General features: G+C 42.8%; 4 protein-coding genes across 4 annotated transcripts in view; 3 read left to right on the top strand and 1 right to left on the bottom strand.

Moving 5' to 3' along the window:
• col7a1l (collagen type VII alpha 1-like) overlaps positions 1–6,234 on the top strand; it is a 58,126-nt gene extending 51,892 nt beyond the window's left edge. The window contains exons 102-107 of the mRNA XM_069671194.1: positions 1,519–1,596; positions 1,727–1,780; positions 1,899–1,947; positions 2,547–2,768; positions 5,007–5,078; positions 5,865–6,234. Coding sequence (XP_069527295.1) covers positions 1,519–1,596; positions 1,727–1,780; positions 1,899–1,947; positions 2,547–2,768; positions 5,007–5,078; positions 5,865–6,085 — 696 coding nt within the window. The 3' untranslated portion in view covers positions 6,086–6,234. The remainder of the gene's footprint in view (positions 1–1,518; positions 1,597–1,726; positions 1,781–1,898; positions 1,948–2,546; positions 2,769–5,006; positions 5,079–5,864) is intronic.
• A 3,178-nt stretch (positions 6,235–9,412) lies between these two features.
• On the top strand, positions 9,413–11,379 carry ucn3l (urocortin 3, like). Its single transcript, XM_069671439.1, has 2 exons — positions 9,413–9,516; positions 9,845–11,379. The coding sequence occupies exon 2, from the start codon at positions 9,855–9,857 to the stop codon at positions 10,323–10,325; it is 471 nt and encodes a 156-aa protein (XP_069527540.1). The 5' UTR covers positions 9,413–9,516; positions 9,845–9,854; the 3' UTR covers positions 10,326–11,379.
• Positions 11,380–12,507: 1,128 nt separating this feature from the next.
• Positions 12,508–19,111, top strand: copg2 (COPI coat complex subunit gamma 2). The gene is made up of 24 exons (XM_069671254.1): positions 12,508–12,612; positions 13,080–13,132; positions 13,254–13,334; positions 13,453–13,524; positions 13,657–13,736; positions 13,881–13,956; positions 14,120–14,212; positions 14,336–14,422; positions 14,533–14,690; positions 14,799–14,932; positions 15,020–15,087; positions 15,202–15,390; positions 15,543–15,638; positions 15,798–16,041; positions 16,128–16,203; positions 16,291–16,394; positions 16,500–16,625; positions 16,707–16,775; positions 16,875–17,056; positions 17,146–17,275; positions 17,380–17,477; positions 17,601–17,739; positions 18,357–18,455; positions 18,736–19,111. The coding sequence occupies exons 1-24, from the start codon at positions 12,576–12,578 to the stop codon at positions 18,864–18,866; spliced, it is 2,622 nt and encodes an 873-aa protein (XP_069527355.1). The 5' UTR covers positions 12,508–12,575; the 3' UTR covers positions 18,867–19,111.
• Positions 19,112–19,139: 28 nt separating this feature from the next.
• mest (mesoderm specific transcript) lies at positions 19,140–26,738 on the bottom strand. The gene is made up of 12 exons (XM_069671255.1): positions 26,676–26,738; positions 26,057–26,244; positions 25,624–25,703; positions 25,439–25,516; positions 25,219–25,355; positions 25,034–25,092; positions 24,781–24,821; positions 23,283–23,353; positions 23,100–23,201; positions 22,949–23,025; positions 22,466–22,529; positions 19,140–19,743 (listed from the first exon to the last, which is right to left on the bottom strand). The coding sequence occupies exons 2-12, from the start codon at positions 26,208–26,210 to the stop codon at positions 19,626–19,628; spliced, it is 981 nt and encodes a 326-aa protein (XP_069527356.1). The 5' UTR covers positions 26,211–26,244; positions 26,676–26,738; the 3' UTR covers positions 19,140–19,625.
• Positions 26,739–26,880: the final 142 nt, after the last annotated feature.

Below are 26,880 nucleotides of genomic sequence, written 5' to 3'. Positions count from 1 at the left end.
TAAATGTTATCTCTCTAATCAGATCATCTCTGCTTGAATTGGATCCTCATTACACTAAAACTACAATCAGTGATCTTTACTGCCACATCTGTCTGGCATGGAGAGACTCGTAGGCAACATCATGGAGCAATTACATAGCTGACATTGACATAACTGGCATGTCTTTATGTTAAAGAGGGGGTATAATGCTGTTTCACATTTAAAGACATATATGTAATGTTACAATGTTGGATGTCCAGACTAAACGTGGGTGAAGTTTCAAATCTGTAGGTAAAAGTATGTTGGAGTAATCCCCTGCTAAAAAAGTCTCACTCTGCAGGCTGCTGTGAACGCCACGTTTCAGACAGACGTCTCCAGACGCTTCACTTTGTGATGTCACAAAGAGCTCCAGACATTAATTTCAAATTAAAAAAGTTAAGTTTACTCGTTCCCAACAACTCTGTAACATGGCCACAGGGTAGGAGGCAAACACTGAGTTCTGCCCCTCAGCAGGCTTCGGAGAGCTGGCCAATCAGAAGAAAGCTGGCTTGTATCGGCAGGGTTTCTTAAAGAGACAGAGCTGACTTTGTCGTTTAAGGCAGAGGCTGTATGAGGGCCTGCACAAAGCACCAGAGTGAGAAACATGAGGAGTTTGTTTAACTGTAAATTATGCTAAGCTACTCCACAGGTATGACAGAGTGAAATATGAAGCTTGAAGTTAGCATAGTCCCCGCCCCCTTTAATATTATGGCATCATTAATTTATGACAACAATGTTAAGTATATCAAGAAAACAACATAATTGAATGTTTTTACTCATGGGGTTAAGAAAACAAATTGTTTTCTTTATATTTAGTGATTTCAAAATAAAAGTAAGTTGTTAGTACAAAATAAAATACCCCAAAATGACTACGACAAACTTTTTCTGTGTCTGATGCACAAGGGACGTATGAATCACTACTTAAATAAAATCCTTAAAAAGCCTAATTACCACTGTCTTTTACTGAATGATTACTACTAATACTGATTACTGATTACGATTGCGATTAAACCACTTCTTTGACTAACACAGAGGCTACTATTCACATAAATGTACAGTTAAAGTCCACGCTACAGGAGAGGAGGACTGAAACGTGGCGGAGAACAATGAACAGAGGGATAAGCTGAGCCTGATTACAGTCATCATCACGTCTGTGACTGGCAGCTCTACACAGCAGACATGTGTCCTTAATTAACACACACACAAATACATGGGGGTCTATTTCCATCTCCAGCTTTCACGTCATATCGCCCTCAATTAGCTCCTTTCATCGACAATTACCGGACTTTCCCGTGTTGACAGAAGAGCTGGAAAGTTCTAATGAGGATATTCCAAAGGATGAGTCCTCATTGCTCTGTCTGTCATACTGCTTAGAAGTGAGTGGTGAGATGTGCTGCTGTGGATTTCCCCTTGTTAGCAAAGAGGTTGTGGGTTTTTTTTTTTGGTGGCTGAATTTCAATGCGTTTTCACTGAGCGCTGTTTGATGTGTGTGTCACGCAGGGGGAGAGGGGCAGGAGGGGCAGAGCGAAGCCGTGTCAGAAGGGAGCACCGGGGAATCCAGGACTGAGAGGAGCGAGCGTGAGAGTTTTACGTACATTGTGGCACAGCTGTTTGAGCGTACAGAACAATACGGCATTTATCCGTGTTACAAGTGCTCCTTGCTAGCTAGGGAAGCTAATTTAAATGCTATGTGTTTTTTTTACCACAGGGTACGGTGGGCATCGAGGGAGGAAAAGGGGAGAAGGGGGAGCCTGGACTCTCAGTACGTCTCGTAACACAAACACTTATACACATATTTTAAATATATATTCTGTACATATGTAGCGTGTGAAAAATGAACAACTGAATGAAGTAATTTTGAATTCTCTCTGTCTGTCAAGGCTGAAGAAGTGAAGGAGCTGGTCACCCAGGAGGTGGTGGAAAAGTGTGGTAAGATTGTGTGTGTGTGTGTGTGTGTGTGTGTGTGGGTGGGATGGGGGCGTCATGTTATTCACTTGTACATTTTGAACCCTCTGTGTGTGCTGTACATTTATCCTAGAGTGCACAAACGTGTGACTCTACATAGGCCTACATATTGTGTGAAAATGTGTGTTTGTGTGTGAGCGCGCGTGTGTGTGTTTTAGATCTCCTGTGGCAGCAGCATGGCACCCGTGTGTGCTGTGCCATCTGTTATGTTCTCTCAGAGGAACACACACCATGGTGCCCGCAACAGTCGAGTCATTCACAAACACGAGACCGCCATTAAGTCAGACGTCTCAGGAAGAATTCAAAACACAACACTGTTAAAGGATAATTCTGCGTATTGTCAACATTACTGCAGTAGACCTTTGTAACAGTAGACATTTTGAAACTCACACATCTTGTTGTCGCTTTTTAATTGGATTTTACCTCATTTTGGTTCCACTTTTCCACTTTCCTTTGACTCTTAAATCGTTAAAGTGTGCTTAAGTAGAAGATAAAAACCAGTAAAACCCTTCTTCTTTGGTGTTAACACATGAAAGGGATTTGTCATGCTTGTATCATTGCAGGGTTGGAATACAAGTTCATGGTGAAGTCTGTGGATCCAGACGCAACAACTTCACTCACTGAGAAAAAAGTAGTGTCAGATGATGTGGTGATTTCCCTCAATCGACATGAAGAAGGGATGGAAGAAGAAGTGGAAGAAGAAGAATATGAGGACAGTCTTGTAGAAATGACCAGTCCTGCCCCTGAGATCCTCGAGGAAAAGGGGGTCCAAACAAACCGCACTGGTAATAAGAATGATTTCAATGCTACACGTCGTGTACCCAGTTATTGCTGACCTTTTGTCCAAGCCTGAAGGCCAGACCCACAGATGCCTGTGATAAGATAATGTTGGAAGTTATAACGTGTGACCAAGCGTGTGTCATAGCTAAATGGTCACATATGTCATACTTAGGTGTAGCAGCTGCTATGTGGGAAGTTTTACAGGCATGTTAGCTGAGATTCTGGTGACTTTACAGCAGTAATAGTGCACTCTGAGGACACTATAACCTCTATGTAATGTCATTGTCTCTTTATATTTGGACACATCAGAGTATATTATCATACTTTTATTATGTTTAAACACTAAAGGAAATGATCAAAGTTGTGACAGCAGTTTAGTCTGTTGTCCTGTGCTTAAAAAAAGCATGATCGTGATACCTCTGGAGTTATTTTAGCTCCTGTGACGAGTGATGTTTGCAACTTCTGGTTAGACTTTCAAAATAAAGTAAGTAAGTACATTTTATTTATATAGCAATTTTTGCAGAGTGCTTCACATGAATAAATACAATATAAATAAAAGCATACACAATGAGGAGGCTCACTGAAATCCTGTACGAACAGAAATGTTATTAACTGAGTCAGTCGCTAATAGCAACAGGCAGGGCGTTCCAGAGGCTTGGTGCTATGTCCTCAAAAGCACAATCACCATGAGTCTGAGGGCACGTTCGTGGAACGGACAGCAGGTGAAGTGTGTTTGACCTTAGAGAACGGGCTGAAGGTTACGGGTGGATGAGTTCTGACTGATCGTGTAGGGCTCTATAAGTGAGGGTGAGAATTTTGAGCCAGTGAAGATCTTGTGGGAGGTCTTGCGGCAGTCGGGGGTAGTCATAATTAAAAAGTAATAGATTTTAAAAACAAGATTGCTGCCAAACAGATCATATTTGATGACTTTTGGACTTGCAGGAATCAAAAACATGTGGTTAATGTTGGGAAAAAGTCACAGTTTCGTTATTTCTAGGCAGACTACATGATTATGTTCAGGAAAGATGATTTACTTATGCTAGTTATGTAGAAAACACGCTGTATTTTATTTAACAAAGCTAACTATGTAGCCCAATGGTTGGGGCACATTTCACATAACCTTAATGTCCTCGTTTCATATCCATTCTTTCATGCCCCCCTGCACCTCCCCTCACTTCCTGTCTATGTCCACACTTTCAGCCGTCATAAGAAAGGCTCAGTGGCTAACTGTGGCATGTAGCTCTTTGGCCCATAGAGCTGCTGTTACTGAGGCTATCAGCATCAAGACACATTAAACAATGGGTCACATTTGTCATTCGATATTTCATGAGGCTCATTAGTGAACGCAGCCTTCAGGACAGATAGTTTTCTGCATCCTAATTTATTTTAATTCTTGCTTCTGGTTAACTTAAGCAGAAAACTAATCAAAGAGCGAGCCTGTCATTGCCCACAGTCAATGTCAGCATGTTTATTCATAAAACACAATCATGAGCTGAACAGTCATGAATGTGCACACACAGGAAGATGACTATTGATCCTTTCTTTGTCTTTCTCTGTTGGCTCTCACACAGTGCAGAGATTATAACCTGACTTACTATTGTTTGTGCCAGCGGTGTTTGCCACTGCAGCGTCTTTATGTATTAAGTGTTGTGTTTTTTAAGGCCAGATTAGCTCTCTCTTTAAAGACAGCTCCCTGAAAGTACAGCCTTTTCTATATCTGCTGACTATAAATGGTATACTTCTTGTTATATTCCTCGTGTTTCTGAGTGTCTGATGGTGAGACTGTATTTTCTGTTATGTATTTTCCTTCCCGATCTTTCAAATACTTCCCAATTACAAGTTTGGTTTTCTCCTTTCATCCCTCAAACTAAGTCCTTGAAAGCTTTCCAATGAGACCACTTCCTTTAGTTCCAGGTCTTTTTGTAATTTGTTCCAAGTAAAGCGAGCAGCAAACTTAAACTGCGTAAAAAAGGTGTTTAAGTTCGCCGCTTTTACTGTGTTATAGTCTCATATTCTGTGTTATGGTTGTATGTATGGCTGCTCATTGTTTGTCTTAAACGTTGTTAATGTGCTGCTGCTGGTCTTGGCCAGGACACTCTTGAAAAAGAGCTTTCTTTCCTGCTAAAATAAAGGTTTAACAAATAAATAAAAAGTCTCTAAGGTTGCGGATTTAGAGAGCGTTTGCACATATCAGTTTACCGTACCAATATGTGCAACTTCTTATTGCTGCTGTTGTCCTCCAGATTCTCCGGAGGGAGGGGCTGCCGAGTCGGGGCGGAGGAAGAGGAGACGGGTATTTGGAACAAACACTGCTGGTGAGTGGCCAAGCTGGCTGCTTCTCTTCTTATCTTTCTGCTTCTCTCTTGTTTACTGGCTTTCTTCTTTTTTTTTTTTCGTAATCTATGAGTAATGAGTTGAAATCGTTTAAAAAAAAAAAAAAAGCACAAGGTGGGAGAGAACGATAAGACAAGATAAGTTAATCCGTGATTGTTTGACAGCCTGTGGTGGCTCTCATGAGGCAATTTAATTAATCAAATACGCAGTGAAAAAGTTTAATAGGGAGTGTTGTGCATAAACGTTGTGCCTCCATTAAATGGAGTAGACTTACTCATCCACATTAAAGGAATGACTTTTATTTGCTGTCTTCCTGCGGGACAGATGAGCTAGGTGTTTAGCCTAGCTTAGCGGAAAGGCGAATCAGGTGAAACAGGAAGTCAAGGGTTTCAAATACAGACATCTTGTTTGACCTGTTTTATGTAAGCTAGCTCTTTAATTCCCTTCAGGTTCTCAATAAGAACGCAAAGATGCAAGTATTCCTTTTAAAAACACTTGTCTCAAGTGTAAAGCAAGTTTTTTTTTCAAAGTCTTGGCAGACATACTCACGTATCTTCAGGAGTCCTTACATCCCCTCTTCATTATAGCTGTAGCATCTTCCTCTAGTGGACTCAAGTGGTATCTGTACTTCTATCTATTATGTAGGAATAATGAAGGTTAAACTCATTGATCCCACTCCTAAAAACACTTCCTGTCTTTATTATTGCAGCATAATACAGTCTGAGCTTCTTACATTAACCCTGTGTTTGTCTCACACACGGTTCCAGCTGCAGACCACTGCCTGGAGCCGATGTCCGAGGGCGCCTGTTCGGAGTACGCCCTGCTCTGGTACTTCCACACTGGCTCGGGGGAGTGCAGGCCGTTCGTGTACGGGGGCTGCGGCGGCAACAGAAACCGGTTTAGCTCGCGGCATGAGTGCCAGAGCTGGTGCGGGAAGGAGAGGGGCGGTAGGCTGAGCCAATCAGATCACACGGGAAGTATACGCTGAAACAGCTGAGCAGAGGAAGTTTAACAGTAGGACGAGAAAATGCTCCTTTTATCATAGTTATAACAACACTGCACCCAAAAACATACATTTGTGTATATAAGTGTGTAAAATGTTGTCGTTTTGTGTTTTTTATTGGATTTATTTATATATTTTTACAGCTGTTTCTTACTTGTGTTGAAAATCAAAATGTGAATGTCGTTTTTTAGAGATATTTCTCTCCCACTCCTGAAAATTAAATCTTTCTCAATCTGTCTTTGTCGTGCTTCTCTCCTCTCTCTACACCTTTATGTAACGCTCAGTCACCTGTCTTGTGTTTTTGTCAATCGCCCTGCATCCTGTGTGAAAAATAAGACGCCGGTGGCTGATTGCCTGCTGCTCCCTCCACCACTACATATGTCCCTCTGGCAGGGGGTGTTATGGGTCAGGCTGGGAGCCAGATGAGGGGCCAACAGGGGCCCAGTGAGAGAGATCATCCAGGGACAGTTTGAGAGGACTCTCCATCAGGGAGACGCAGCAGAGGCAGGGGATTCCTGCGTGGGTGTTTGTGTGGAAGCAGCACGAATTCAATGTTTTATTTTGGGGGCGGTGCGACATGAGAAAAAACACGACACAAAGTGGATTCTCAGGTTGTCATTGGTCGTTATTCTGATGAGGATACTGCAGTTTTTAAGTTGGTGCCTTATGCTTACATCAGAATTCTGCTGCACCGGCTCCACCAGGTTCCTGTAACTGTACTCACTGCCTCCAAAGGTTGAAAATATTCATCATTTAAAGCATACATTTCTGTCAACTCAGGGTGAAAAATGAGTTTTCCTCCAACAAGCCTCCAGAGGCTTTCGTCATATAAGTCACGATTCACTCTGTAATGTACTCCCACATGCTAAGATGCTTTATAGATCTGCACGATGTGGTAACACTCTACAGTGACAAGCTGTCCTCGCTGAACCACACCCCCTGCCAACCACAGATAGTCAATACAAAATCTTTTGCAAGGATGGGAATATTTTTAATGTTTAAAAAGGATCTACGAATGCCTTAAATCATTTCACTTATTTCCCAAAACAATTATAATTTTCCTAAAGCTTTCAAATCTTTAAAGGGGCTCTGCAGTTTTCCCTGCTTGCATGGTAGCGGTTTTCTCCACTGTCTTTGTTGGGCCGTTGCCAGTGGAAGAGCTAAATCTAAAACATCAGCGTCTGAATTGTACAAGCTGCAAATGTTTGCACAAAAAAATAACCATATTTACATTAAAATGTTACAATGCATATACACAAATACACTTAGAAAGACTCAGATTAATCTGACCTCTTTTATAAAAGCATCGCTCTATAGCACCCCGAGTGGTCAAAAACTCAAAAGGATTTCTTTAAGTTATTCTCCATCAGATTAAAGCTCCTGTGAGGAGTTTGTTGGTGGTTATAAAACAGACTGAAATTAATGCTGATGCATCTATACGACCTACAAGACCAACAGACTCATTATTTCTATGTAGATTTTTTTCATGCCTGAAACCGCTGCTGCGCGGTCAGTCTCAGACGAAGCGATTAACAGCACGTGGGTGAAGCAGCCTTTGTTCACTTTTTCCACTGCAAAGATTGTCAATGAGTGATATGTTTAACTGTTAAAAGAAAGCAGGATGACATTTTTCACCAGAACACACTACTTGCACATGTACAGGACAAAATCAGCAAAGAGATAATAGGTACTTCTTTGTCCACAGGGGGCGCCAAAATCAACACACACTAAAAGTTCCTCACAGGGGCTTTAAGTTTGACTTTAAATTCAAATATACACTTAGTTTTATTGATAAGAGTTTAACACTCTAAAAGTGGCGTTACATTGAAATGCATGATCATATTTTTCCCACTAAGCCCCGCCCGCTTCAAACCAGTGAGCAAATCAAGGACAAAGACACAAATATAAAAATGTATTTGAAATGACCTGAAGTGTGACTTTATCCAGACTACATAAATGTGTGTGTGGTCAGCACACACTCACACCTCAGCTCAGCAAAAAGCCTTAATGGGGAGGCACACATGAGTTCCGAACACATCCTATTTCAAGTGAATGTTAACAACATAATCCAGCGTGGAAATGAAAGTGTGACTTTTCCATTAAAGTTGAAGAGGAGCAACTTATTCCATGTCAGGGATCAAATGCAGAGAAGAAGAAAGAGTGGGAGGACGTGTTCTGTGACAGAGTGTCACAGTCTGTGATTACTTCAGCTGTGAGGACGTAATAATCTCACAATGGAGCTGCTCATTAAAGCTTGACCCGGCACCCTTTGATCCTCTCGCTCCCAACGCGCTCCCTTCTTCAGCTTGACATGGTGATGTAGATCTCTGCAGGTGGCTCCACTGTGTGTCGCCTGTACACTCAGAGTTTTAATTAAAACACTGTGTTCTGCAGATCTCAGATATCATATCTGCCTTTGACATGGGAGAAACTCAGTGAACTTTGCATCTTTAATACATGCCACAAATACTGACTGAGCCAACGTGTGTTTCAGAGTCATGCATGAGGAGCCATCATGAGGCATAACGGTGTATTAACAACACCTACACTTGGTTACCAAAAACATGTTTCTATATTTGCAAAGACCCTTTTTCATATTTAGATTGTACAGAGAAAAGCGAGTTTATAAACTGAAACTTATAGCTTTATTGATGGTCAATACCTTTCCTCAGCGCCTTTTATTGGTAATTACAAGAGCCACTTCCTTCTTCTTTTTAGCAAATAATTTAAAGACTCCTCCATGGCCCACGTGACCTCTTACTTTCTCTCTTTAATATTAAAAATGGCTGCAGTCTGAAAATGGGTAAAATAAAAGCTTTAAGAGTTTTCTGCGTGATGGCGCTGTCCATGGTCCTGGACGCTGGAACTCTCCGTGGTCCTGAAAACAAGCAATCTCACAGCCCTGCTATCAAACGTGTCTTTAAATCTAAAAATGGCTTTAATTTCCCTGCAAAGTGTTATTTTCTAAAGTAAAAACTATTTAACTACACGCAAAACGTGCAAAAAACTTTTGAGTTTGCATGAAAAATTAAGTTATTTTTTATTTATATGTGTTGTCGTGATGTCTCGTGTTGCGCAACAGGAGGTCGCATTACTTTTCTGGAATGATTTACACCACATCACTGCATCACAACCAATGGGATACTTCAGAGCAAAGTAAAAATGTCAGCGGGATGACGTCGTTGCTGGCGTAGGGCTGCAGTTCGAAGGCTCCTACTAAATGCATGCAGAGGGAATGGACGCGCGAGACACACTGCTGGTGGGACAGCGCGCGCTGCTGACCTCCGCACACTTTATTTATATATCGGGATTTCTTATCACATTTTAACGTGCGAGGATTTCTGCCTCTTAGTTTTTGTCTTTGCAGAGATACTTCCTGCTGGCCCCATTGGTTTCTTTATTATAGGACACGAGTGGTAAGTTGTGCGAAAATTATTGCTTCCAATGAATCAGTGCCTTACGGTCCAAAATAGACATTTAGGACACAAGATGAACTTTCTCGAGATTATCAACCTTTAACTCAATCTTAGAATACTTAAAACCCTATTTTAATTCGAAAAGAGGGACTATTTTGTTCGAAATCAGCGTAAATTAACACTTTCAACAGACTAACTACGCTTTAATTTAAGATCCACTTTTTTCTCAGCCATTTTTTGTCACGTACTTTAAAATTAATACATTTCAAGGCTGTACAAAGTGAAATATCTTGTCTTCCTTCTCCCTCTTCACCTGTCCTGCTCCCAGAGGACACAGCATGCTGTCCTCCCTGAAGACCCTCCTGCTGCTCTCGGTCCTGTGCACACCGACCTCCAGCCTGTGCCTCCGCCTCTACCAGAGCCGCTCAGACCTCCTGTGCGACGACCAGCTGCCACTCAGGGTCCGGAGTGACGAGGACGAGGCTCCTGGTTTCTCCCCCGTGGACGGCTGGGGGTCCCTCCTGCAGTCCGCGGAGTATCTCACCTCCTCCTCTTCCTCCTCTGTGGAGTCCAGCCGGGAAAAAAGGACTTCCGTTCCCTCGAACTACCGCTTCATGAGCCGGACGAAGCTCAGAGGTCAGATGCTCCGTAACAGCAGCAAAGGGGATCGGAGGAGCAGGCTGACCCTGTCCCTGGACGTGCCCACCAACATCATGAACGTGCTCTTTGACGTGGCCAAGGCCAAAAACCTGCGCGCCAAAGCGGCGGAGAACGCGCGTCTGTTGGCTCAGATCGGACGGAGAAAGTGAACAAAAATCATGTTGGACAACTCAGATTTAACAGACAGCCATGACCAGTGTTGGCCTCGTTACTTCTTGTTAACTTTGAAAGTGATGGTGTTGGTTTGTGTCTGCAGGGTAAGAGTGATTTTAGTTCATATAACTCACAGCTCTCGTGTGAAAGTTCCTGGGAGTCAAAGTAGACAAAATTAGACAAATATAGGATGAGAACTTGTTGACTAAAGTTGGATTATGATTCTTGCATTTCTTTGGGATTTAACAGCTTCAGACTCATACTTAACACAACATTTGGCTGATGAATATAGCCTTATAAATCTGCATCAGCAGACCCTGCAAACTGTCAAATTTAACACGTTATTCACTCTCAAATTCACCTTTAAAGTTGAATTTATATTACATTACATTTGGGTTATAATAGTGCTGAAACTAATCTATGTATTTTGTGTGCACTCTTGTGGCCCTATCTTACATACATCCAGAAGAATATTAAGCCTAATAAGGATGGAGTTATTTTATGCAGATGATTCAGACACTTTATTAGACTTATTTTAAATCTGGAAAGAAATGTTCAAGGCTTGTGTGAATTTTGCTTTAATGATGGAGTTGCAGAATAGAAGGACTGCTCTCATTAAAAAAGGTTGAGCTCTTACATGTTATTTTTCAGTAAAATGAATGTTTAATGCCCTTAGTTTGCCCCAAAGTCATCAAATTTTAAATCTAAAGCAGAAGAAGATCCGCTGTGATTATAAATCCTCACATCCTTAGCAAAACACCAATGAACTGTTTTGTGCTTCTGTTGCATAATCATGATAATTTTTTTTTTCTTTGCTGCTTCGACCAAAATATTTTCTGTTCAGATGTCCATACTGGAGCCTGTAATGATGCCTGATTTGAGTGTGAAACATTGACAGTGCCAACAACCAAGATAATGCTAAATCCAACTGCAAGACCATGAAATACAGTAAAATGCAAATGCATGCGAATGTACGTGTTCATCAGATGTCTGTTATTTTTATACTCAAATAAAGGATTATTTTTCCTCAAATAAAGCAGATGAAACTGACAGCATCAGCCTTTTTTATTCATCATACACTACTTTGAAAATATTTCTTTAAACTATTGTTTGTTTACTGCCATGATGCTATTACTGCATCAGCATATCCAGCACAAAGGTGTATTGTATGTTTCTATGGTAAAAATAAATAAATAACAAACAGTAATGAAAAAAAAAATACTATATCAAATAACAATATCGGTCAGTCTGCAGTTATTTTACATTTGTAAAAGATGTATAAAAAAACCAACCAGTCGAACAGTATACTTCACGTGCCGGTGAGAAGACAGAGCATTGGCGACATCTTGTGGCCATTTGATCGTATTACACCCAAGGTTATGAATCAGCTCTGCAGGCGTGCGCTCCGCAGGTCATCACTCTGCTTTGCTGATGTATAAATGTCACTGCACTGGATGTCATAATACCTTCCCATGTCCCTACTGTCCTAATTACCAAACAATACAAGTTTTCGCTACTTCCAAAACATTCAGGGGTCTGAGAGTTCTATGTTTATTTGTGACAAATGGATTGCTTGCTATTTTGTCTGGTAATACTAAAGCAACATATACACTGAAGAATGTGCCCTCTGTACTCTGTACCCCGTCGTTGCTTAGATATAACAAAACACACACACAAAGCACAGCAAGGGGACTTCGGTGGAAAAGAATACATTCTAAATCCTTATTAATTATTACCTGACAAACAAAAAAATTGCATGCTTTTCGATTAGTTTGATTTGGATTATTTGACCTTAAAGTTTAATAAATAAATAAAACAGTTTTTTAAACAATGCTTCTGAATCCAAATATACTGAGCATCTGCCATGATAGTTGTAAAGAGTGTACTGGTTTGTTTTTAACCTTTATCTACACCAAAGAGGCATTACAATAAGTGTATACAATTGTCAGAACATGCATACAACCTTGAACAGGGGAGTCCAGAGTCCCGTTGTTTTTCGTCCGTTCAAAGTTTAAATAAAATGTAGTGTCTTTCAAATATCAAGTCTTTGTCGCTTTTTGTTATTTTGTTGCTTAGCAACAGCGCCCTCTGCTGGTCATGACGCAGAATGACACTGACGTTAGTTCCGTTGACGTGGACGTTCCCACCGGAAGTCAGTTTTCATTTTGGCTACGTGGAAGTAGCTTCTCTTCTGACCGAGGCTGAGAGCATCTTTTGCCCTCGTCCGTCAGCTTTATTCCGACACAATGATTAAGAAGTTCGATAAGAAGGACGAGGAGTCTGGTAAGATTAAAAAGTTGTTACTATGAAAGAGACAGCGTTTGAAGAATGAAAATTGTGTGTGGACTGTCAAGATGTTGAACCCTTTGGAAGCTAACTCGGAGCTAGCATGTTACAGTTAGCCGACTAGCTAAAGTGAACGACAGCTGCTGGCGTAAATTATTTTTATTTTTATTTATACAGACGTAATTCAAGGTTTGCAGTTGGATTTATTATTGTTCTGTTTTTTATTTGCTGTTAGAATAATACCAACACGTATTTGTGAACGAAGTTTAGCGTTAGCATTGCTAGCTGAGCAGTGTCAGCTGGATGTTGTGATGTTAGCTTTACTCGTTAATAGACTTTTCCCTTTCTGAAAGTGATATTGGATCTATTTAGCATAAACAGGAGTCAATTCAGCGTTCTTTACGTGTGTTCGAAGATCAAGGTGTAATTGCACAGACCTCTGACATTGCTGTTTTGACATTTAGGAAGTGGGTCGAACCCTTTCCAGCACCTGGAGAAGAGTGCTGTGCTGCAAGAGGTAAAGTCTCAACTTCATGTGACTTAAACATGTTCTGCTCGTTTGGAGACCAAATGCATAATCACAACAAAAGTTAACAAAACTTTTAAAATTAAAATATGGTGTCCCCTCTTGTTCACAGGCGCGTATCTTCAATGAGACTCCCATCAACCCAAGAAGATGCCTCCACATCCTCACCAAGATTATCTACCTCCTCAACCAGGTAAACTGTGTTCGACAATGACATAATGCTGCTCTGTAGTGCTGCGTGTTGAGTTGGTGTCTGTGTACACATCTTTACATCTTACCTCCGTCTCACTACCATGTCTTTGTTCATGAAGGGGGAGCATTTTGGGACCACAGAGGCTACGGAGGCCTTCTTTGCGATGACCCGGCTCTTTCAGTCCAATGATGTAAGATTTAATTCATTAGAAACCCGAATACATACGACAATACAAAATCTAATTTTGTTACAGCTGCATAGCCTAAATCTCTATCGTCCCAATACTAATATAGTGAGTTGTTACTCTCTGTTTTTCTAACAGCAAACCCTGAGGAGGATGTGCTACCTGACCATCAAAGAGATGGCCAACATCTCTGAGGATGTCATCATTGTCACTAGCAGGTTTGTACCATGACATTAAATGGTATCTCCTGTATGCATACACTAATATCTACCCCAGCGGGTGTTTCTTTTGGCTGACTGGAAGGACTGGAAGGTCTTTTGAGGTTGCAATGTCTTTAATTGTTCCTCGTGTGTGTTTTACAGCCTGACCAAAGACATGACAGGGAAGGAGGATGTGTACCGTGGACCTGCTATCAGAGCCCTCTGCAGGATCACAGATGTGAGTGCTGCTTCCTCTTGTTTTCTTCCTTGTCCTTCTCTATCTCTTCCTTGAGCTTGTCATCTCACGCAAAGAAGAAAACATCAATGAACTATCTGTTAAATTATTTAATTAATAAGTAAACTGATACATGTGTGTTGAAATGTCCCTGTCTCTTCCACAGACCACCATGCTGCAGGCCATTGAGAGATACATGAAGCAGGCTATTGTTGACAAGGTCCCCAGTGTGTCCAGTTCAGCCCTGGTCTCCTCACTGGTGAGAAAAAATATCACTTTTACTGTACTGGTGTTTTTGTGCGTCTGTATAATTGAGTTAAAGTTTTGTATATCACATAACTGCTCGTGGGTAATGAAGTCCTTTCTGTGTGTGTGTTTTCAGCACATGGTGAAGATGAGCTACGACGTGGTGAAGCGTTGGGTGAATGAAGCTCAGGAGGCTGCTTCCAGCGACAACATCATGGTTCAGGTCGGTCTTACAGACATGCTCACAATGTTTTTTGAACCATCTTTTGCGTGTTTGTGACGTGGTGGTAGCCAGAGTTGTGTTTTTAAAAAGATGTGTGTCCTGTCTTCCAGTACCACGCCCTGGGCCTGTTGTATCACCTCAGGAAGAACGACCGCCTGGCTGTCACCAAGATGCTCAACAAGTTCACCAAGTCTGGTCTCAAGTCTCCCTTCGCTTACTGCATGCTGATCAGGATCGCCAGCAAACTGCTGGACGAGACAGAAGCCGGGTGAGCAGACCGTCATCAGTGTTATGTCTGAGTGAGACTCAAACTTCAGGGCTGACGTCTATGTTGTCAGGTGTTTGACAGGATTGTGTTTTGTATTGGCCTTTTCAGTCACGACAGCCCCTTGTTCGACTTCATCGAGAGCTGCCTGAGGAACAAGAATGAGATGGTGGTGTACGAGGCTGCCTCTGCCATCGTCCACATGCCCAACTGTACTGCCAGGGAGCTGGCTCCTGCTGTGTCTGGTCAGTACTGTACTCATTCTTTTTTGTTCATGTCTCTCTGATTTGTTGAATGGAAGAAAAAAAAGTCTTGTTTTTTCCTCCCTGCAGTGCTGCAGCTCTTCTGCAGCTCCCCAAAAGCAGCGCTGAGATACGCTGCAGTCAGGACCCTCAACAAGGTGCAGCCTCACTCTCCCTCCCTTCTTTTTTTATCATGCATACTTATGTATTTGGTAATATCACTATAATCATACTTAAATACCTTACACTGACATTTCCCCTGTGTCCACCAGGTGGCCATGAAGCATCCCTCAGCCGTGACTGCGTGCAACTTGGACCTGGAGAACCTGATCACCGACTCGAACCGCAGCATCGCCACGCTCGCCATCACCACCCTGCTCAAGACGGGCAGCGAGAGCAGCGTGGACCGCCTCATGAAGCAGATCTCCTCGTTTGTCTCTGAGATCTCGGACGAGTTCAAGGTCAGACACTTTAGTTTTAGACTGATTTTTTTATCACCCAGGATTTCACCTCCTATGGCCATTAAAGATTAATTTCAAATATAAGATTTACAGCTTGGCCCTCCTTTTTTTTCTGTTGTCCTAAATCTGTCCCTAATGCTTGTTTACTCCAGGTGGTGGTTGTGCAGGCCATCAGCGCTCTGTGCCAGAAGTATCCCAGGAAGCACAGCGTCATGATGAACTTCCTGTCCAACATGCTCAGAGACGATGTAAGTCGATTATTTACAGACCTCTGACGGTGCTTCATACTTTGATCTTTGCCTTACTCACTTATCAGTGAATTCCCTCCCAACACAGAAGTTTTGCTTTAAAGATAAATGAGTAACTATTAAAGAGACACACGTTGACCTCCTCTCTCCTCTCTGCAGGGCGGTTTCGAGTACAAGCGTGCCATCGTGGACTGCATCATCAGCATCATCGAGGAGAACCCGGAGAGCAAAGAGACGGGCCTGGCCCACCTGTGCGAGTTCATCGAGGACTGCGAGCACACAGTGCTGGCCACAAAGATCCTGCACCTGCTGGGCAAAGAGGGCCCACGCACCCCCCAGCCCTCCAAGTACATCCGCTTCATCTTCAACCGGGTGGTGCTGGAGAGCGAGGCTGTTCGTGCAGGTGAGACGGCACAGGCTGACCTCGAACACGTCACCGTTTTTTGTCTCTTTTATAACCCGATTAAATATTTGTTTCTTCTTCCTCAGCGGCCGTCAGCGCTTTGGCTAAATTCGGAGCTCAGAATGATGACCTGCTGCCGAGCGTCCTGGTTCTCATGCAGAGGTCATTATTTACTCTCCTTTTTTTCAGTTTTTTCCCGCGCTGCTTTCTGTGGAAAATACTTTTAAATACATTTGTGCAATCTCACAGGTGCATGATGGACAGTGACGATGAAGTGCGCGACAGAGCTACCTTCTACATGAATGTGCTGCAGCAGAAGCAGAAGGCTCTGAACGCTGCTTACATCTTCAACGGTAAACACACACCCTGCTTTCCACACTTCTTAGTCATATCTTTGCACTCCTGGCAGACAGTTCTCAGGGCAAACACTCACATGTCTCTGTTTATCTTTATCTTAGGTCTGTCTGTTTCCATCCCCGGCCTGGAGAAGTCCCTCCACCAGTACACTCTGGAGCCGTCAGAGAAACCTTTCGACATGAAGAGCGTCCCTCTAGCCACCACTCCGATCAGCGAACAGAAAACAGGTAACAACCACAAAACTATTTACTAATCTGCACAAGGTTTTTTATTGGAATTGGAAAGTTAAGTGTTTTTTTTCCTCCCAGAAATCGCCCCGATTGCCACCAGCAAGCTGCCAGAAAAGCTGGCCCCATCACGCCAGGACATTTATCAGGGTAAGATAGTAAACAGTGTCCGTCTGTCGGCACATTCAAGATGATGCAGTCTGATCCCGGAGTGATGCAACGGAATAAAATATCACTCTCTCCTGACAGAACAACTGGCAGCCATCCCAGAGTTTCAGAATCTCGGCCCGCTCTTCAAGTCGTCCGATCCGGTGCAGCTTACGGAGGCTGAGACAGAATACGTGGTGCGCTGCGTCAAACACACCTTCGCCAGACACATGGTGTTCCAGTTCGACTGCACGAACACGCTGAACGACCAGCTCCTGCAGAAGGTACCAGCTGAGAGGATTTAATGCAGAGATTTTGCTGTATTAACTTGGATTTAGAGTTTTGAACGCATCATGTTGCTCTTTATTTTTAGGTTTTAGTGCAGATGGAGCCGTCGGAGTCGTATGAGGTCGTAAACTACATCCCAGCTCCCAACCTCCCCTACAGCCAGCCTGGTTCCTGCTACACCCTCGTCCACCTGCCTGATGACGACCCCACTGCAGGTATGAAAAACTGGACTCAACCAAACCCATTCAGACATTGTTAAATAGGTATAATATTCAGAGATGGTTTAAAATGAAGTAACTTTTTTCCCGTCTGTCTACAGTGTCGTGTACGTTCAGCTGTACTATGAAGTACCTGGTCAGAGACTGCGACCCGAACACAGGAGAGCCGGACGATGACGGTTACGACGATGAATATGTGGTACGTAATCACAACACATCCCTAACTATTCAAACAAGGAGAATGGGTTTTGTGTTCTTGCATCGAACTCTTGACTGCTCGTCCTTTAATTGTTGTGTTCTTTCCTCCGGTGCTTCTCTTCAGCTGGAGGATCTAGAGGTGACGGTTGCGGATCACATCCAGAAGGTTTTGAAACCGAACTTTGCAGCCGCCTGGGAAGAAGTAGGAGATGAATTTGAGAAGGAGGAGACTTTTGCCCTGGCGTCTGTACGGACCCTCGACGGTACGCACAAATTCAGGCTAAATCAGTAAAGATCTCAGTTTCTTTTTGGCCGCACCCCGCTGACAGTCGATTTCCTTTTTAGACTGTTTGCTTCATCTGAGCGTCAAATTTGTCTCTTTTTCTTTGGATTTTCACTTATTTTTGAAGTTTTATCTGTAGTCATCGATCTTTTCTTTGTTTGTTCAGCCATAGTAGATTACCTTTTATTCGCAACACTTGCAGAGACCGGAAAAGCAGCCGCTTAGCTCCGCCTACCCTCTCTGGCAGATCAACCACTGCTGGCTGATGGAAAACGCGTCACTAACTGGGCACTGCTTTTGATTTCTTCCGCAAAAGCCGCCACAGACAGCCAGGCTTTCATCAGTGGGCCTTAGGATCAATCACCATTGTGTTACCTCATTCGGCGATCGATAGACTTAACAGACATTTATTTGAATGAAAATCTTCGAGATTATCACTTTAATCAAAGTTAGGCTCATCAACAAGCCTCAGATATTCACTGATAGTTTGCATGCTGACCTCAAGCATGACTTTTTGTGTGTTTTTGCCTCCAGAGTTGGTTCATATAGAATCTGGCCCTCAGTGTTGTGTGACTAATGTGTGGTTTTGTTGTACAGAGGCGGTGGGTAACATCATCAGCTTCCTGGGAATGCAGCCATGCGAGCGCTCCGACAAAGTTCCCGAAAACAAGAACTCGCACGTCCTCTTCCTCGCTGGTGGGTGTTGAATGTCACTATTTGGTCCTGAAAGGGTTTATTTTTTTATATAAATTGCCTCTTAAAAACTCTAGTCAAATATTTTAAGTTCAATTAACAATACTGCAATAACCTCCATTATTGTTTAAGTCTTACACACATAGATTTAAAAGCATATTCTCCCCTTTCTATATAAAAATGTTTAACAGATTTGATCCAGATTGTATATAAAAACATCCTCTGTAATAGAAATGTCTGGTAGATTAATGTTCTGTCATTCTCTCCCTCCCTCTCCTCCCAGGTGTGTTCCGTGGCGGTCACGACGTCCTGGTTCGCGCTCGCCTGGCGCTGGCAGACGGCGTCACCATGCAGGTGACGGTCCGCAGCGGAGAGGAGACGGTCGTCGACGTCATCCTGGCCTCTGTGGGTTAAAGCGCCCTCGTTTCAGCTCCGTGCCAACACAACTACAGAACTTCTCTGCACGACAGACTGACACTTACGATCGCGCCCTCTGCTCTAAAGTTTAATGTATAATGATGTTTTGATTTCCACCCTGAAAACCATTTTATTATAAGTCTATGATCTTAAACGTTTCTTTACACTGTCTGCTGGTCCTCATGTTTTCTTTGCAGTACAAATATTCTTCTGTCAAATCTTTAATAAATTCTGACTGTCAAAGTAAACCACCTGTCGCGACACTTTTTTATAAAACTAGTTTTATTTGAAGAAAAGTCCACATTTAGTTTTTTCATTGACATCAAGAGAAATGTAGAAAATCATATCAAAAGACATCCAGAGTGCAGCTGATTGAAACAGAAGATGAAGGGGAGCGTCACACCGTCCCACATTTAACTTCAACAATCACACAACCAAACAGAAGTTTACGTATCATGCTTCCTCTGAGGGTTCACAGATTAACACTGCCACCATTGATCAGCCGGTTAGTTGCATTAAGTACAGTTAATCTTGTTTCTAGCTCGTGTTTGGTGCCTTCAAATGCCAGTCGTTGACATTTCAGGCGTTGATGCTGGTAAATTAGCCGCTCGCTTCGCCTCAAACTGACGCAGCTTCTCCTGCTTACAATCATCAGGAAAAGGTTGGTAATCATTCTCAAGGGTTTCAGAAGTACCACACAGCTCGCACAGCTTCTGAATTCACCCTTGAACTTGTGTGATGCCGCGTGGCGTCCCTTCAGAAAGAGTGGATGAAATTGAAATACGCGTTGAGGAAGCCGGTGGGGTCTTCCAGCTGAGGGTAGTGACTGATGTGCTCGTCCAGAACGGTGATCGTCGACCTCCTGACCAGCTGCCTGCACGAACAAGAGAACACGTCTGAGATTAAAACACTTGCTTTGCCTACAGCGTCCATGAAACCATTTTCATGTGAAGAACATTAACTTCAATATTTTAACTAAAGGCTGACAGACTCTTAAACACAACCATGAGTATTGCAGCATCATTTTCCTTTATGCATTCAGGAGAAAAACAAAAGATTGTAACAGACAGATGAACATTTTCCAATGCCATGATCTCTCTGTAGTCTAAGGGAAGTGTGTGTGACTTGTAAACCAGTAGGTTCTTGGTTCAAATCCTTGTTGACACAACATTTTTTCAGACTAAGCATGAACCTTGAGGTTAAATTTCAGCATCCTTTCTATTCAAAATAATGCAACATTCTCTTCAATCAAACAATCAGTAAAAGATTGACAAAACAATTAATCTTGATGTCTAAAAGATTCTGTTAGACAGTGATAAAATAAGATTGTGGCTCCTAGAAGTCCCAGAATGCATCATGTTTCCTCTGTGGTCTAGGGGACATGTCAGTGACTTACACTCTTGTAGGTTCTTAGTTCAAATCCTGCTTGACACTACATTTTTTTCAGACTAAGCACAGACCTTGAGGTTGAATTACATTATTTCCATTGGAAATAATGCAACGTTCTCTTCAATCAACTTTTGAAAATTGACAAAATATTTCATCTTGATGTCTAAAAGATTCTGTCAGACAGAGATACAATAAAGATGTGGCTCTGTTGTCTCTATGGTCAAGTGGACATGTCACTGATGTCTCCATCATAAGGTTCTCGGTTCAAATCCTGGTTTAAGCTTTTTTTCAGAGTAAGAGAGGTTCTTAAAGTTGGATGGCAAAATTATTTCCAACTATAATAATGCAACAGTCTTTAAATTCAAACAATGAGTAGAGTAAAACAAGATTTAAGCCAAATATATTCTGACACCTTTCAAGACTCAAAGACAAGTCCTATCTGACACCATGTTTCCTCTGTGGTCCAGGGGAAATGATAGTGACTTACATGCTTGCAGGTTCTTGGTTCAAGTCCTCATAGAAACATTTTTTTCAGACTAAGCACCTTGAGGTTAAACTGCAGCATTATTGTCATTCAAAATAATGCAACGTTCTCGTCAAGCAATCAGTCAGAAAAAGATTGACATATTTCCTCTAGACGTCTAAAAGATTCTGTCAGACAGAGATAAAATAAGTTTGTGGCTCTGCTGTCTCAATAGGTGAGTGGACATGTCACTGATGTCTCCTTCTTAAGGTTCTTGGTTCAAATCCTGGTTGAACTTTTTTTTTCAGAGTAAGTGAGGTCCTTAATGTTGGATTGCAGAATTATTTAAATTAAAAATAGGCCAATATTCTTTAAATAAACAAGATTTAAGTCAAATATATTCTAGCTTTAAGACAACATGGGTCAATGAGACAGAGATAAGTCTTCTGCCACACCATGTTTCCTCTGTGGTTGAGGGGAAACGTCAGAAGGTTATCAGACTAAAGGTTCTTGGTTCAAATCCAGCTTAAAACCAGGTATTTTAGCCTTTGAGATCAATAACAGCATCATTTTCAGTTAAAATGAAGCAACTTTCTTATAAACAAAGAGAAAACAGTATTTAAATTAAATATGTTCAAGCTTTCTAAAAACACGGCGCACTGACTCGTCGATCAGTCTTCTCCTCCACTGTGTTGTCATTGTGGCCTAGAGGTTACATCAAGGTCACGCTGCTTTCTGAGACTACTGGTTCAAGACCAGTTTGTAACCATTTTCCAGTTTGTTCTCTTGAATGCAGATTTCTCAATTCATGGGGAACAAACTGAAGCTTTCATGAGTGCAAAAGACGATAGCGGAGCGAAAAGACATGCGGAGCAAAAAGACATGCGCCTCTCGTGCATGAGATCGAGAGATCAAGACAGGGCGGAGGGACTTGGAGAGAAACGAACGAGATTCCAAATGTGGCGTCAAATGGATGAGGGAGGACTCTGAGGTGTACAAACGAGATTCCAAATGTGGTATCAAACAGAAGAGGGAGAACTTTGAAGTGCGCAAACGAGATTCAAATTGTGGCGTTAAACCAATGAGGGAAAGTTGCCTAAGTTCCTGAGGGGGGACTCAAAGATACACGAACGAGATTACTAGTAACATCCGCAACACAAGAAAGATGGTGGAAAAAAGGGGGCACCTTCCTGACAGTGAACACAACATGAGATTCCAGAGTGACAATGACAAGAATCTGCAGAGAGAGGAAATACAAGGAAATGAGAAGGTGCCTCTGCAGGGATGAGGAAAACGTGAGCAAAAAAAGCTTTAAAATTTCATTTTTTAAGCTTTTTTTTGGAAAAATGGAGGAAAACATCTCAGCCTCGAGCAGGACTTGAACCTCTGATCTTCAAGGTGCCAACCCCTGCTTTAACCTCTGCGCCATCACCTCCTTCACACTAATTAAAGGTTTAAGATAGTTTTGACAGAGAGAGGGCATGATGGGCAAACAAAATGAAAAAAAAAAAAAATTATAAAAGAGGTGGTTTTCTTAATTTATAATCATGGAAATAAAAAATATAATCCTATTTTTATAGTCAGACAACCGGCTATACAATCTACTGTATGCCGTTTGGCTGAAGTCACATGGTCTATCTCAAACTATCCATTCAGCAAGCGAGCTACACAAACATCTTCAAGCAGACGGGTGTGTTACAGATCATCTGAGTAGTGTTTGAGAAGCAGAGGCGGGGGCACTCACTGGTAGAGACGGATGAACTGGGGGTGAGGGTTGACGGGGTCCAGGGGTCCGTAGATCATGTGCACTGAAAGACAAGCAGGGAGGGAAGGGGGTCAGACAGGAAGAGATGGAGGGAGGAGCAGTGGGTAAGGATGTGGAGGGGTGATACAAAGGGTGGTATGAGCATGTTGAATGATAAATCTTGCACCACCTGCTCCTTCTGTCCTTTACAATTTCTCACTTAGACAATGACTCAGATCTAGCTGAGGTGTGTGTCAGTAGCACACACACATCCCCACCCCCCACTTCCCCTCCTGAGCTCGGGATCACAGATGGACTACGAGGCTTCTCCTCGCAGGCTAAGCAGCTTAGCATCAGCGGCGCTCTGTGCGAGGCCGCTGTGTAAACACACCGTAAGGAAGTTTTTTGCCGACACAAGAGATCCCAGTCTGTGAATTATTTACACGCACATCACGACGGTGTCTGACGCAGCTGTGAACTCACGTGGGACGAAGGTGGACGTGAGCGCGCCCACCCATCGCTCTCTGTGTTTTAATCTCTGGTTGATGTACTGCAGGATGCTGAGAGAGGGAGAAGGGAAAATCAGCGATGAGTTGGCAAAGAAAGTAAGATGCAAAGAAGAGCAAACACACACCTGTCCAAAACTAAGTTGCCGTCGTTGAAGCGTAAAGCGGTCCACATGTCCCAGAATTCAGCGTCTGTGGGCTGCGTGTACGGACCGAACACGTCCCCAATCCTGCCGGTGAACGGACAACAGCGTTAACAATAAAAAGTTTAAGTTCTGGTTCAATTTGAAACAAAACTCTGCTTCTCTTACCCTTTCTGGAAGATCAGATAGTTGGTGAGACGAGTGAGAACTGGAGCCAGGAAACTGGAGTCCTTTAAAAGCTTGTGAAGACAAAACAGAAGTGTCTCAGGTCAGTCTCTCTCGCAGCCAAACACGTCAACCAGATTCCAGCTTCAAATTTAAAAAAGCCGGACTGTTGGAGCCAAAATGTGGGTTTTATTTGGTGTTTGTTTTATCTTGCCATGAGACAGATTAGATTATGGTTTGGACACCGAGCGTTGGGCGGCGGCTGGGTTCATGTGCAATAAAGCCGAGGCTCCAGGAAATTGCAGCCAGGTGTGCGTTTGTGCGTTTCTGATTAAGTATTACGGAATGATTAATGGACATCGTGATTTGTATGTTCAATAAAACGGATGCAGCATCCGAAATGGAAAGATGCGTGTGGACATCGGGTTTGTTGCTGCGTCTAGAGCAGTGGTTCTCAACTGGTGGGTCGCGGAGCTGTTTTCAGTGTGTGCTTGAAAACACAAACAAAAGTTGGGGCAAAAAGTCTGCGCTTTTATTTTGAAGGACATGAGTTTCCTATGACGTAGGTTTATTCACACTCCATGTATCCACTGCTTGGGTAATCCCAACTACAGTTACATTCCTGACACTTGATGAGTCCTACTAGGGATGCACGATATTATCGGCACGTTATCGGTATCGGCCAATATCGGCCAACACGCCGATTATATCAGTGATATAATTAACCGATAAAATATTGGGCTGCTGCATACTTGATTAAATGCCCGACCTCAGCGCAATGTCCCCGGCATGAAGAAGACCTGCACGGCGCAGCGTGATGACGTCACGTGTGTCTACCTGCAGCATGAGAGAGTTAGAAGCCAAAATGTCCGTGGTGTGGAAGTTTTTCAAAGTGTCCGAAATAGATCGCAAAACTGCTATTTGCAATGACTGCTCAGCTTCGTGATGCGAGGAGGAGCCGAGGCAAAGTCTTTCAACACTACAAACTTGATTAACCATCTCAAGACCCGTCACCCCGACCGTTGTAACAAATGTGATAAGAGTATCACCATTATACTGTACGTTAATTACAATACAGAAGAGAGTTGATGATCTCTGCAATTAGGTGTGCGGGAAAAAATATCGGTAATCGGCTGAATGAGTTGTAAAATATCGGCATATCCGATATCGGCAAAAAATCCAATATCGTGCATCCTTAAGTCCTTAAGTTGCATGTATGTTGCAGCTTTTAGCATATTTCTGTAGAGGGAATATCTTCCCCTTCTGCACTGCCACCACTTTGCTTGACTATTATACTGTTGTGGTTTGTGATGTTGACATACTGTGATGATACGATCGGTCTCAGGTCCAAACTGCATCATTTTTCTTTACAATAATTTAAGTGGTTGAAAAAGTCTGGGTGGCAATTTGTCACTAAGAAGGTGATGGTGGGTCCTGAGGCGAGACCAGCACTACACGTACATTATATGAATGCAGGATGAAGACAACACATGGGACTCACCGTCTGCAGCAGCCGTGGGTAATGTGTTTCTGGGAATAATCCTGTTGGAAATAGAGGTGTTAGCACTTAAAGTGACGTCCACATCAGAGCAATTTTTTTTTTTTTTACAATTTTACAGTCAAATATCACAAACATGTTCAATTTGCAAACCTATAAAAGAGATAGTAAACAATAGCAGCATGTAAAGTCCCTTCTACTGGTGCAGAAAAGCTTCTATCTACAGCATGATTAAAAGGAACACAGTGCACTGTACCTCCATTAGACAGACACAGGCTGTTAAAGGTCAGGTGACCCGTGCGGTTTTGGTCGCTCCTGGTTTTGGAGCAAGATTGGAAAACAAAAACAGCACAGACACAGGGGGGGAGGGGTGGTTAGTGGTGCATCTTTTTTGTCTCTTCTTGAACACATGAATTAATACACTGGCTTACACACACATACCTGTAGAGCAGCTCCAGCGCCACCGTGTCGCCATAGTCGTGTGACACTACATTGAGCCGTTGGTTGCTCAGACCTAAGTGAGCCACCAGGGCTTCAACCACGCTGGCCTGCTCGAAGATGGAGTACCTGTGGGGTCTCTGGGATGGTCAGATGCGTAAGGAAAAGAGTTATGAGGAGAAACAGAGCTCAGTACGTTTAAAGTGAATCAGATTTTACTCACTGGTTTGTCACTGAAGCCAAAACCCAGGAAGTCTAGTGCAACGACTCGATGGAAGCGCTGGGTGAGAGGCTCCCAGATCTACACGGAAGAAGATAAAATGCAGTTTTAACTTTTCACATTCAAAAATTACACTTTGTTTTTCAAACGTGTGTGCTCATCAGCTACTGAGCGCGTGCACCGGATACCTTATTCCAGTCGTAGCTGGAGGTAGGGAAGCCGTGGAGCAGAATGATTACATCAGAGGTTCCCAAAGCACCATAGGAATCTGGTTTGAGTGGAAAATGTAGAAACACACGTATGACTGGAAATGTGGCTGTTAATTAGCAGTTTATCAAGCTTTTCAAATGAGAGGATTTGCTGCTTTCCCCTGCTTTGTTTAAACAGTGAAATTCCCGACTTTGGAAACAGCAGCTGAGACACCACAGTAGCTGTTTGTGTGCTTTTAATCACACCACATGATCTTCCTCTCATGCATTATGAAGCCAGTATTATTGGGAAGCAGGAGCAGGAAAAATAATGGAGATGGAATGTCTAAAATATCAGGACAACTCCATCTGCAGACAAGTGATGTAATCTGTTACTATGGATGGAAAAAACCTTCAAAGCCCCCTCTGTTACCTCTGTAGAAGATGTCCCTGCCTCTGAAGTGGAAGACCTCCCCGGCACTGTGCCACTTCTGCAGGGCAGGTGACAGCTGAGGGGGCGGGATGTGCAGGTACACGGCCACCAGCGGGACGCAGATCAAACCCACATGAATCCACCACTCTCTCATCTTGGGCTCAGCGGTGTGGATGTCTCATACCTGACTGAAAAGACAAAAGACACAGTGTCCAGGGAGAGCAAATGATAGGTTCAAGTTCAGTCCGTACAGGTGAGATCATGCGTGGAGGCGCGTCCAGGTGCAGGAATGAGACTAACTTTGCCCCTCCCCGCCTACATTGCAGACAGTTATGCACTACTATACGATATATAATAAACTAAAGAGCACCTTTGTGGATTCTCTGATAAGAAAAGCCGCCATATATATCAAAAACATTTACATGTGTAAAAAAAGGTTACAGACAGTTAGCTAAAACATGACAGTAAGTTAGCTAAAAATGACAATTTTAAGGGGGGGAAAGGCAACGACATCCAACGTAACACAGTCAAACACGACATGTATTCGTCACTTAACTTATAATGCTATGAGTTTTACTTATTTTACTCGGGTTACAGGGCAGCAGACTCCAGTACTCACAGAAATGCTCCGACCTGTCACTAGCAGACCTTCGCCCGGTGTTTAGGTTCCATTACATTCCTGTGGAGCGGAAAGGAGCAACGGTTTGCAGAGAAGGAGAAAAGGGAAGACGTCTCACTCTCTTCCTATTCCTGTGACCCCTTAAGGTTGATTGATTTTAATTATTAAACAGGACGTACGTTAAAATTTCAGCCAATTATCCCGT

This window comes from Semicossyphus pulcher, unplaced genomic scaffold (genome assembly GCF_022749685.1).
Source record: "Semicossyphus pulcher isolate SPU_LCO1_2020_fin unplaced genomic scaffold, fSemPul1.0.p SCAF_20, whole genome shotgun sequence".
Lineage (NCBI taxonomy): Eukaryota > Metazoa > Chordata > Actinopteri > Labriformes > Labridae > Semicossyphus > Semicossyphus pulcher.
The sequence above is the reverse complement of the archived record's forward strand: the minus strand, read 5'-3'. Positions and strand labels throughout refer to the sequence as shown.

Coding starts and splice junctions, on each gene's coding strand:
- ucn3l (XM_069671439.1), top strand. CDS start 9,855: ATGCTGTCCTCCCTGAAGACCCTCCTGCTGCTCTCGGTCCTGTGCACA.
- copg2 (XM_069671254.1), top strand. CDS start 12,576: ATGATTAAGAAGTTCGATAAGAAGGACGAGGAGTCTG. Junction 13,737..13,880: donor GTCATCATTGTCACTAGCAG/GTTTGTACCATG, acceptor TGTGTTTTACAG/CCTGACCAAAGACATGACAG. Junction 16,626..16,706: donor GATCAGCGAACAGAAAACAG/GTAACAACCACA, acceptor TTTTCCTCCCAG/AAATCGCCCCGATTGCCACC.
- mest (XM_069671255.1), bottom strand. CDS start 26,210: ATGAGAGAGTGGTGGATTCATGTGGGTTTGATCTGCGTCCCGCTGGTG. Junction 25,704..26,056: donor CAGGGACATCTTCTACAGAG/GTAACAGAGGGG, acceptor CACTCAAACCAG/ATTCCTATGGTGCTTTGGGA. Junction 23,354..24,780: donor ACCCACGGCTGCTGCAGACG/GTGAGTCCCATG, acceptor TGTCTTCACAAG/CTTTTAAAGGACTCCAGTTT.